Source organism: Pyrus communis, chromosome 3, assembly GCF_963583255.1.
Source record: "Pyrus communis chromosome 3, drPyrComm1.1, whole genome shotgun sequence".
In the NCBI taxonomy this organism is placed as follows: domain Eukaryota; kingdom Viridiplantae; phylum Streptophyta; class Magnoliopsida; order Rosales; family Rosaceae; genus Pyrus; species Pyrus communis.
Genome location: NC_084805.1, coordinates 19772610 through 19784457, shown reverse-complemented (window position 1 = coordinate 19784457; position 11848 = coordinate 19772610). Strand labels below are relative to the sequence as shown.

Sequence of the window (11848 nt, the reverse complement as noted above, 5' to 3'; positions counted from 1 at the left end):
TCATCAAGCTAACTAAGCTCTAACTGAATTCAAGGAGATGGACGTGAGTTAAGGCAGTGTGTCAGCCTCTTCACATCACGAAGTTCGGATTCGTAGTCTTGTAGGTTAGAGTAGTTTAGAATAAGGCAAATTATATTTTACACAATTCAGGTTTGAGGTGGTTTTCAAAATGGATCATGAGGTTCTTTGAACGTCCAACTCTTTTTCAAATTGTTGAGTTTTTATGTCAATATGGTGCAAATGTGACTTAAACGTTCTTATATAAGGATCGCACAATTAATCCAACAAAAGACATAAATTGATACAATTTCAATACCTTATAGTGCAAAGGGAAATATTTAAACACTATTGCCCATCTTAAAAGTCACCCTGAAGTTGAAGATGAAAAACGTAATTGGGCCGTTAGAAAGGGCTAATATATATCCTTTTTTTCAAATAAAAACACTTATAAAATAAAAAATAAAATTCCTTGCTAAAGTTACAAACAATTCATTATTCCATGATGGTATTCCTCATTCATATTACTCTAGGTTTTTATGTTTTGTATGCAAACTATGATGGGACTCTGTCGGGTTAGAGTGCCATCACAATAACTTCATTGTAGTGAAATGATAGTCGAGTATAACAGCAATTGAAATTATTGTTATTATTCAGAAAATTTTGGAAAAAAAATAAAAAATAAAAAAAAAATCTTTTCTAAAGGCTCGGAAATTTGTCCGCATAAGAAATTATTGTTATTAACAGCAAATTTAGAAGTTGAGATTGAAGTTTTGAGAATAATTAGTATCAAAACTTGGCTAATAATTAGCTACAAATTATCAACTACTAAAAAAAAAAAAAAAAAAAAACTGCATTCACAATATTTCAGTGCCCATCTTAAAATCACAGTAGCTCTTTCAAAAGGTCTAATGGAGATTTAACGATGATATGTGACCTATTCTTTGATTTTGGCACGCTTTGGAGGTTGGGGACTGGAGACACCACCATCTGGCTCCGGATTCTCAGAAAGAGCTTCCGCTTCAGGCGACTTCTGCTTCCCTTCTGGTTCCTGCGAACCACCTGATGATGCGGAGTTGGCTTTAACCGGATCAGTTTCAGTCTCGCCCTGGTCCAACTTGGAGGAATCCAGTTCACTTTTGTCCGGACAAACTTGCATTGCATCTGAAGGCTGAGCGGAGGGGTCGTCCAAATTGGATGATGATGGCTTCAGCGTGTCAATACCCGACTTGCATTGCTTCTCAAACATCATTTGAAGATACTTCCCTTGTTCTTCTATTCGTAACTGCAGATTTCTTTGAATCTGCACAAAGAGGAAAGTCGCATATGTTACACAGAGAATTGCAAAAGAGAAACCCAAGAAGATTAAACCAACATAAGAAAAAACAGATGAATAGAACCCAGGCATGTACACAAAAAAATAAATTTGAGGTTCGAAATTTGACCACAGCCAAAAAAAAGTGCACTGCTATAAATATGTGTTCACAAACTTCACAGTGGTGACAGGTAAAGTTAAACAAAATCTTCAGAAGAGATTTTAAGAGGATAACTCAACCCATTGATCAATTAGAAAAAAAAATATACTTTTCCAACAGACAAATTCATACCTCAAGCTGTTCGTGCAGTCGCTTCTGAACTTCCATCTGCAGTCGCAGAGCTTCAGTGATCTCGATACCACTGTTACCCAAATCAAATGAGCAGAAAGGTTCAGAAAAATGTAAAATGGTAACACGATACACAATGAGATAATAGGGAACAAATCTATAGATAGAAGGTTGAATCATTTGACCCTTGGGCAATCTGCTAGACCCACTCTGGGCTTATCACATTCAACTAGTTAACGAGTTAACAGGTATCTTCCAAGTGCTAATGTTATGATAACCTCGGTCCTATCAAAAAGACAAATAGTTAACAGTATGTAGGTCCTATCAAAAATTGAAAAAAAATAAACAATAGTTTACATCTTCCATATGATAAAAGTTAAGCTATTGAGGTTCTTTGTTTTATTTGATCATCCCACCTCCATGAGGTTAAACAGAGAAACAACCCTATGAATCTTGCTGAGGACAGGAAGGCACTTAAATGGCAATAATCTTCAACTTGGAACTCTCAAGTTAACTCCAGCAATAAACACTAAAGACACTAAAGTTGCAGTAGAATACGAGGAGACATTCTGTTTATGTGAACCTAAGACCTCTAAACAGCAATGGCTGGCTAGTATACATTGGAGCATCCGCGGCAAAGCTATTGATGCTACAACAGCACACTTGAGTTCCAACTGCCCATCAGAGCAGCAGGATGTAAGAAACTTTGGGGTCAACCAAATTCCAGTAAAGTCTTGTATGTTTTTTTTTCTTTTTCCGAGAAAGAGTTGTTATCTTCCTATCCACATCAAGCAGTATTTTTTCAAAATCCACAAAGTACAGAGTAATGACCCTATCTATGGAAAAATCGTAAGTTATCAGCAGTAACTGGATAACCACAAGGTGTATCATCAGATGTTGCAACCTTGCAATGATTATGTAAAACAAGTACCACATGATTAATGCTACTTTACAAGCATCGGACCAATAGGTATAAAGAATAATTGACCTACGTTTTCAAGTCAAGAGACGTCATTTCTTCAATTGAAGTCAATTTCTTGTCCGAGGCACCTACAAAAGAATGTGCATTAATACATCACATTAACTAATTACATAAGGTATCAAAAACAAATGAGGTAAGCATATCCATGCCAACTTCAAAGTCTCAAGGATAGAGCATGAAACTCAAGGAGATTAAAACAAGCATTTCAGCACAAAAATACCTCATAGGATGATATGTTGAGGAACATGTACGGTACTAATGAATAGACTAATAAAAATACTTAGATAACTAGTATGAAAACATAAAAGAATAATGAGAAATTCAAATATTCACCAAAACATAGCCTTCACAAATGCTCGGGGAAAAGTTCTGAGACTTGGAAAATCAGTTTATATATAGTGGAAATTTTGAAATAGTGCGTGTCGCAGCTGGGTATAGACTATAAAAAGAAGAAGGAATATTTCTCATTTGACAGCATCAAAAACAAGAAACGCAGAATTAAAAAAATTTTAAAAATAAAAAAGAGAGTAACACCACCAAATATCACAATTATTTTCTCATAACACTACCTCCAGCACCAAAGAACAGAAAATCATGTTGTTAATGCATAGTTGCATACACATATACAGGTACGCATGTATATACTGGAAGCATTAGTTATATACCTTCGGATGACTCTGGTATGTATCTAGCAGTCCTATATTTCTGCAATTCAAAATGATCTCCAATCAAAAGAAAATTCTCTCTCTCTCTCTCTCTCACACACAGAGTCTATGGGAAACTATTTATTGGTGAAAGGAGCTTGTGTACCTGCAAGTGACTTTTCACATGATAGATGGTCAAGCCTTCAACTTTCATTAGCTTTAGCACACCCTTAGGAGTTGCTCCTGTGAGAAGTAAAAGTTTAATTGAGTTAGAAGTTTGTATCTTAGGCAAAGAATTCAGTAAAGCCAGAGGAATTCCGAGTTACACACTTTCACTACCACCAAGTTGGTTAACAGCCTCCACAAAGGCCTCATGAAGTTCAGGCGTCCAACGCATGCGCGCCTTGGCAGAGGCACTATTAGCTGAGGAAGTAGCAGGAACAGAAATGATTTCCCTAGATGGAGCAGGAATGATTTCCCCAGATGAAGCAGGTTGTTGCTGATGAACTTGGGACTGCTCAGCCGAAAAAGTTGAAGACGGTTGGGGAGCCTGGTATTTCATCTGAAACAACATAATAAGAACCCAATTGGTTTTTCTATTTTGATAATAATGACGGATAATTTTCATCAAACTTGCAAATGTATATCATGGACCAACTATATGAGAATATCTCAACCTTTTGTTCCAGATCTGTTACGTTATTGTCATCAAGAAGCTCATTCCAGTTAGAAGTTAAAGCATCATCATCAGTAATTAGCTGATCTGCCCAATCCTGCCAATCATTTCGCTTAACAAATTCATCAGCAGTCATTATCCCAGTGCAACTACTGCTCTCTATTTGACTATTCTCGACATGGCTATTGACAGGAAAATGAAGGAAACCTGGCAGTGAATCTGTACACCAGGAACCACTGTTTTCTTTGGGATAAGGACAAGATTCTGTTGACTGAAGAAATCCTGAATGAGGAGAATGAGGAAAGGGCAAAGCTGCAGAACTCTGAGAAATGAAAGGAGAGTTTTTTGACTGTCTTTCATGAGGTGAAAGAGCTGAGTAGTGAAGATCTGTTGAGAATCCTGATGATGATGAAAATAGGTGACCGACTACTCCACTGTTGGAGGTTAAGTGACCAGCATGCCCAACAGGCCTTGTCATAAGTTCTCTTTCCATGGAAACCTGTTGTGAGTCTGGCAACTTGGGATATGTCTCTTCCAAAGAGGTTGGAAGGACTGGTAAGGATGAAGACATTGCTGCAGAGACCCCCATATGAGTAAGCTGCTTCGCAGCTGATGTCCGGATGGACATAGCAGGGCGTGCCTCCATCTATGTTCCTAAAATCAGAAAAGTGGGAGCATCAGTAATCTAGTCATGAGCTATTAGGTTAGCTTGTGATAGTGATGATACTTGCCAAAAATCTTACTGACAGCACACCTTTTGCTTGTTATTCACAGCAAAACCACTGAAAGGGGTCATCAATTTTCGCCTGTGAACATAAGAATAAATGCAAGATATGATTAAAACCAACCATCACAAAAAGAAAGCATTTGTTAGCATGAAGATGATACAAACTCTCCCTGAACCATGAAAATGTTTTCACAAAATGAACCCGCAGGAACGAGTGTGCAATTACATCACAGTACGCTGAATGGATGCCACTCCAAGCCCTGACTAAATGAGCCCCTTAAAACTATGAGTTGAAGAACCCTACTATCCAAACGAATTTATCCAAAAAGCTTACCTGATGGTCATTTTCAAAGAGGCAGTTGATCAGGTGGTTGTAATGCTACATAACACAATCAAAAGTTCACATTTGGACAGCACTAAACACTCATTTGTCTGACTTTGAACCGGGCCGGAGAATAATCCAACTTATGTCAACCAAACAAAAATCTACGAACATCCTTAAGTTACCGATTAGCGAATAGAAACTTCACACTTAATTTTTTACATCTTAGAACCATTCTTCAACTATAGTCCTATATTCTACCAAATCCCCTCCACGCAAAACCCCGAAAACAAAATCACAAAGCAAATGATTACAACCCCACCATGCAATTCATTGAAGTAAAAGAAAACCGCTATAACATTACAACCCCACCATGCAAAATACAATTGTCATACATCCAATTATCCAAACCAACACATGCACCAAAATTGAAGAACAGCAAACCACAATATCCATCGAAACCCCAATTCAATTTCCACCCAACAATACCAATTCGAAAAACATACGCAAAAATTGAATCAAAACTCCAAATGGGCATCCACAGAGAGCAATAAGTCCCCGTATTCCAACCCAAAACCCCAAAATTGAACAAAATTATCAGAAGGTATATCGAATACGCACCTAAACCTCGATAGCGAGCCCCAATTCACGCAGAATCGAATCGAAACAGGAATTTTGAGGATGATGACGGAGACAAGTCTAAAACAACAGGCGGTTGTTTTAAAATTCAGTCACCGGCTCTGCGAGCGAAAGAACGAAAGGGAAAGGGAAGTGAACGGTGACGGGTCACGCGAGTGCGCTTTGTTTATGTGCCCCCTTTTTTCTCCCTTGGTTCTTTGGGGCTCTCTGCCTTTTGCGGAACTGTAACATTACTCCACGCGCCTCAGTGGTGCGTTTAGGGACGGCTCCACGGGCATATTTGCGGGGCCCACGTTAGGGAGGACTGCGATTGGTGAAAATATCTGGTGAGCTACACGTGGGCAAGTCTTTCACCGTAGGGATATTGTGTAATGAGGTTTGGAAAAAAAATATAAAAAAAAAAAAAAAAGTTCTTTGGAGTTGCCCAAAAGCCCAAATACGGCAAAAACCACACGACATTTAAATAAATGGATTTAATTGTTAATTGTTAGGAGGATGAGAGATCGAACCCACACTAAATAAATATTTTTCGCCGGTAAAATGGCATCTGCCATTATATTAAATACTTCAATGCACCCTGCTCATGCTCCAGATTTTCATTTATTTTTGTTCTCCACTTGATTGATTTGACAAAGTGATTTTAATCAACTGTGATTTAGGGGACAGTAGAATTCTGACTTGGGTGTAATAGAGAAGGGGCTCGCTACCAATTGACTCAAATTTGCAAGTTGATTTATTTGATTCATGTGTTTTCACCTTATAATCATTTGGTATTCATGTTTAGTTTAAACATTAATGTGTACACGTAGCTCTTGCAACATTGAAGGAGACTAACGTCAAATGGACCGTTAAAGGGACAAAATACAAAGACTAAATAGATCAAATATGAAACATACAGACCAAAATAAAATTTTGAGCAAAATATAGAGACGATTATTGTGTTTTTGTATTCAGGGTGCTTCTCTCAAGAAAAAAATTGAATATCAATGTCCAACTATGTCTGATATTCATAAAACACCTCTTACAAAAGCATAGATACTCAAACCTCACTTGATCCCACTTCATACGTCTTTGTTCATCGGACCCAAACTTGGTCCTTGGAATTTTGAGTGGATACGTGGATATGTGTAAGCAATTAATTTACGCGTCGTATTCTAATAACAATCACGTAGTAAACTATAGCTAAGATCCAAGGAAAATAAAATTTATTCTGTTAATTTTTACTCTAAAAAAATATATTCCTAAGTTGTTAATGAGAATATCCATGCTTTTCTCTTTGTTTTTATTTTGTTTACCGTTTGGAAACAAATTTGTTGAAGAATTAGAAGTGTTTGTATACAACCACCGAACTACGTATACCTGAATTAAGCTAGCATGAGTCCATTTCCAACAAGTAATAGTACCATAATGCTATAATTAGCACAAAGGAAAACTTATTTTGTTTTGGGAATAAAAAAGAGAGCTTTAGCACACTTTTTTTTTTAAATTTATTATTATGACAAGGAGGGAAAAAGAGTTCGAAACTATTATAATAATTTAGGGCTGAAGAGGGACTAACTATTACCATAATTTAAGGGAGGGGAAGTTTCAAACCCAAGACGCAAGAGAAAAAACCTAACACCTGTTCACTAGGATATTAAACCATATGCAAATAATAATGAAACCCAACACACGTAGTTACAGAATAAATTAACAATGATTCCCAAAGGAAGAATAAGTCTTTATTTTCCATTCAAATAATATTGAGAGAGGAGGATTCGAACGTAGATTTCCAATTGTTCTTAAGCACTCAAGCCACAAATACCGGAGAACTACTTGTGTAGGGTGACAGATTTCATTGAAATTACTAGTCCTTTATGAATAGGACAGAGAAGCATATGCTTTGGCCAATAAAGAAATGGTTCCGCGCATCATTTTTCTCTTTCATCGTTTTTTTTTTTTTTTTTTTTTTTTTTGACTTTTCGGATTGAATAAATCAAAAGCAATTCAACTGCATCTGTGGACTGAAATTTCTCATGCTAGATACAGTATATGGAATTGGGTAACTTGAATGTCCTTTTTGCCATGGGATGCCCCTCAAAACTGCTCCACTGGTCTCCAATAATTCCCCAAATGCGGTAACCTTCATCAATCAGTCTACGCCTTGCATCGGACTTGTATTTCTGCACTTCCTTGAACTCATCTTCAAGACCCCTTCATTGCACATAATTAAGTATATGAAAATTGAAATCAAATCTTTCTTTTCAAGTCAGGCACTATTTCTTAAAGTTCCAAAATGTTTTTTGACAACAAAAAATGCTTCTAATTATGTTTGATGTAAAAGCGCTTTTGGGTCGTAAAACATTTTTTACATAAGCATTTGATATGTACTTCTTCAGAAACACTTTTACACATTTCTACTTGTTTATAACAAATGCATTTTTGACATAAACGCTGATGAGCAAAAGTGCTTATCGATTCACCTTTTTTTTCTCTTTTGGAATCGATCTTTTGCACCATTGAAAACCAGGTATAAGTATAAAAAAAACTAAGAAAAATATGGATTTGAAACCTTGATGATATCCCATACCTTAATATAAGACCAGTCCATCCATGGTATCCAACCCTAATGAGATTATCCACACTTGATGATCTTAAATTTTCCCTTCTTGAAGAGATTAAAAAGATCTTGATCCCTCTATCTTTGATCTCATGGAAGAGCTTCAGTGTGTGCTCAAGAGCTGGTGCCTTGCCTTCTCTCATCCATGCCTCCAAACAAGTCCCATTCGGCTTCTCTCCCCTAGTTAGTTTTCCGAAAAACAAAAGCACGTCAGCGACATTCAGTCTCCACTTCGTTAAAAGAGTTCTCAGAGTTCAAATCTCATGAACAATAGTTGTTAAAATATGACTTACCCGAACCCGTGTTTCTTGAAGTAAGGAATGGTGGAGAGAAGCGTGTCATCAACATCAAAAATCCAAGCATCTTTGCCATCACCCTCCAGTTTGCAGCAGCTGCTCAAGTAGAGAGTGACCTCCTCCAAGGCCTTCTGCGAGTCAGCCTTGTACTGAGACGATGTCATGTATTTGTTAACGTACCAAACACATTCTTGGGGTACAACCTCAAACCCTCTAATGTTGTTCACTTCAACATTGATCCTCCAACTCTCACAGTACTTCTTCAACTCATCTCCCAATTCAACATTATCGGTTTTTCGGGTTTTCAAAATGTTCCAATCTGCTGCTGCAACCACCAAGGCTGTGAAGAAAACCAGAAATCCTACGAGTTTTGCCATTTCAGTGTGATGACAAGGGTTGGAAATGGAGAAAGAATGGATGGGCATAGATAGGGAGGAGGGTAAGTGAAGAATTAAGGGCGCATGATATAGGGTGGGATGGGATGGGGTGTGGGACATTGGCTGTCAATTTGTCATGGCCTTTTACTCCAAGATCACATGGTGTAATCAATTAAGTTTGAAATGATTTGTGGATTTATGAATGCGCGTAATAGACAACTGGACAAAAAGGCAAATTTATGCTTCACAACTCATGTAATTTGTTTCCAGTGATCTACTAATTTGCCGAGAAACTCGTAATTCAATTGGTTAAAAATATTTATAGCTGGATGTGAACTCCCGAATTTAATTTCTAGCTCCCATAATAGTATAATACCACTTGGATAATAAAAATAAATAAATAGTACTCGAGTAATTTGGCTAAATTACTATTTCACGCATGCCCGTCCTAGTTCTAGTTCGATCAACGAATCTCCGCCATCGATTAACTGATATCTGGGCTTTGTTAGGAGGCTCATGGTTCATGATCTCCAAGGTAAGGTTACAAATTTGGGACTATATAAAAGGAGAACGAAACATCCAATGGCTCAGTTCTCATTGATATATTTTTATATGAGTGTCTTACTAATCATGCGTGACATGACTAATTCTGGTAATAGGGTAGAATCTTTCCCAAGGTCGCTTTGAGATTTTGATCGAATGCTAAGGTCATCTCCAATTAAAGGAGGGTCAGAGAGCTCGTTTTAGCCCTATAGCCCTCCAAGAAATTAATATTTTAATAAACAGTGTCATACCATATTTTTTACCATCTTCAACCGAGAGGCCAAAGGGCCACAGGCCAAACATAACCCTATGACAAAAAACCATCTGCAACCGAAAGGACCAAAGGGTCATAGGGTCAAACATAATTTATTATTTTAATTTAAAAACTACAACAACTTAAATTTAAAAACTATAACAACTTGAATTTAAAGTTTATAATCATCATCAGTATCATCCGTCATTGTAGGATTATAGTCCAAGGTAAACAACTCTCGTCGGGCCATAATATCCCTCTTTTTCCTATCAAAATAGGTCTTACTCATTAGAGTGTAATCCGAATTGTTCCTTTGCATATTCATATCATCCATCTCTTCTTGTATTTGTTTGGCCTATTCTTCATGCCTACGGTTCCTTTCTTCCACGGCAATGGCATTTTGCTCCGCCATTAATCGCAAAGAGGCTGCCATTTCCTCTTGAAAGGTGTAATCATCCTTTGCTTTCCCTTTTTCCTTCAATTTTCGGGCCTTGTTTCGTCTCATAGCCCTAGGTATGGAACCTTCACCCAGAGACGAATTTTCTACGCATATTTCTTGAATAGGAGGAGATCCATCTTCATCCCCATCTGCAGTTGAGGATGCATTTCCGAACACTGGCGTAGGACCTACTCTTTGTTTAGGTGGATCTTCAAATAACACCCACCATTTACAAATTTCCGAACAACCGTGATGATTAAAGAGTTTTGAGTTGTCCTCCAAAAACAATTCCTCTGCTTGGCATACCTCGAAAATGTAATTACAAAAATTAAAGAAAATTAGTTTATGAAATTAAATGTAATATAATTAAATATTTAAAATAAATTGTGAAAACATTTACTTCGTCGTAGTAATTGGCACCGCTTTCATGTCTACTTGTGGCCTTTAACAGTGTTTGATGCCATTTATTCAAACTTGGATGAAGATGTTTCTTCCATCTTGAAAAACAACTCTCATTATTTCGGGTATTCGGTGGAATGGTGTCTTCATAGAACTCATAGTATTTTTTTGACGTACGAGTCAAAACACATTCACTTGTTTGAGAACTCCCCTCCCGAATGGTCCAGAGGGCCAAAGGGCCGAAAAATGCCCGAAAACCATCTCCAACAGAGAGCTAGGCCAAAGGGCTTGTGGGCCCCACGGAATCTAAAAATGCCAAAAGGCTGGCCCAATCCAACCAGCCAATCAACCCCAGGTTGGCCAGAAATGTGAGCATTCATGTTGGATATAACCGATAGGAATATGTATATTCCTGTCGGTTATATCCGACAAGAATGCTAGGCCAAATTTTCAAATGCAACGGCTAGCTGACGTCAACTAGCCGTTATTTTTGAATTTTTTTTTTTACAGTTTTTTTTTTTTTAACAAAATTTTTTTTTCTATAGCTTCTATTTTTAAATTCTATTTTTTTTCTATAACTTCTATTTTACAAAATTTGTTTCATATTTTTTTTTTAAATTCTGTTTTTTTTCCTATAACTTCCTAAGTCATTATACAACATTAAATTAAATTAAGTAACATGAAAAAAACATTAAACAATATGAAACAACTTTAAATAACATTAACCAACATGCTGACGTCACTTAGCCGATGGATTTGAATTTAAGTTGTAGGTTTTAAATAATAAATTATGTTTAACCATTTGGCCCTCGGTTGGAGACGGTTTTTTGTGACAGGGCTAAAACAAGCCCTATGGCCCTATGGCCCTTTGGCCTTAGATTGGAGATGGAGGCAAATATGGTCATGTATTGTTCATTAAAATATTAATATATTTGAGGGTCAGAGGGCTAAAACAAGCCCTTTGGCCAGCCTTCAGTTGGAGATGGCCTAAGCCTTGCAAAGAGTTTCATCTTCTTTTCGGGTCCAAGCCTTACCTTTCATTGCAGATGTGATCATTTGAAAATTATTGAAAATTTTGAAGGAAATATTACTGGAAGAGGTAAGAAAATGGAATGTGAAGAATTGAAATGGAATGAAGTAAGATAGTATGGAAGGGTGAAAATTATGTGAGAAATAGTGTAGGAATGACTTAGGTATTTATAGGGAAAAAAAATGGGAATTTATAAAAAAAAAAAATTAATTGTCCAAAAAAAAAAAAATTCAAATCCAACGGTCACCTGGCATCAACATGACATCAACTAGCCGTTGCTAGCTGACGCCAGGTAGCCATTGGTTCAAATATTTGGGTTGG

At 37.0% G+C, this 11848-nt stretch overlaps 2 protein-coding genes across 4 annotated transcripts; both read right to left on the bottom strand.

The window, feature by feature from the left end:
- Nucleotides 1–709: 709 nt before the first annotated feature.
- LOC137728683 (protein PHOSPHATE STARVATION RESPONSE 1-like) lies at nucleotides 710–5785 on the bottom strand. Of its 3 annotated transcripts, none has more exons than XM_068467418.1 (9): nucleotides 5574–5785; nucleotides 4635–4709; nucleotides 3905–4557; nucleotides 3558–3789; nucleotides 3394–3470; nucleotides 3249–3288; nucleotides 2594–2651; nucleotides 1605–1674; nucleotides 710–1300 (listed from the first exon to the last, which is right to left on the bottom strand). In XM_068467418.1, exons 3-9 carry the CDS (start codon nucleotides 4547–4549, stop codon nucleotides 935–937), a joined length of 1488 nt encoding a protein of 495 aa, XP_068323519.1. In that variant the 5' UTR covers nucleotides 4550–4557; nucleotides 4635–4709; nucleotides 5574–5785; the 3' UTR covers nucleotides 710–934. The 3 variants fall into 3 exon arrangements, with proteins under 3 accessions (XP_068323519.1, XP_068323520.1, XP_068323521.1); XM_068467419.1 differs by having other exon boundaries at nucleotides 4658–4709; XM_068467420.1 differs by lacking the exon at nucleotides 5574–5785 and adding an exon at nucleotides 5459–5499.
- Nucleotides 5786–7581: 1796 nt separating this feature from the next.
- LOC137730320 (acid phosphatase 1-like) lies at nucleotides 7582–8928 on the bottom strand. Its single transcript, XM_068469388.1, has 3 exons — nucleotides 8484–8928; nucleotides 8161–8370; nucleotides 7582–7784 (listed from the first exon to the last, which is right to left on the bottom strand). Exons 1-3 carry the CDS (start codon nucleotides 8909–8911, stop codon nucleotides 7610–7612), a joined length of 813 nt encoding a protein of 270 aa, XP_068325489.1. The 5' UTR covers nucleotides 8912–8928; the 3' UTR covers nucleotides 7582–7609.
- Between the last annotated feature and the right edge of the window lie 2920 nt (nucleotides 8929–11848).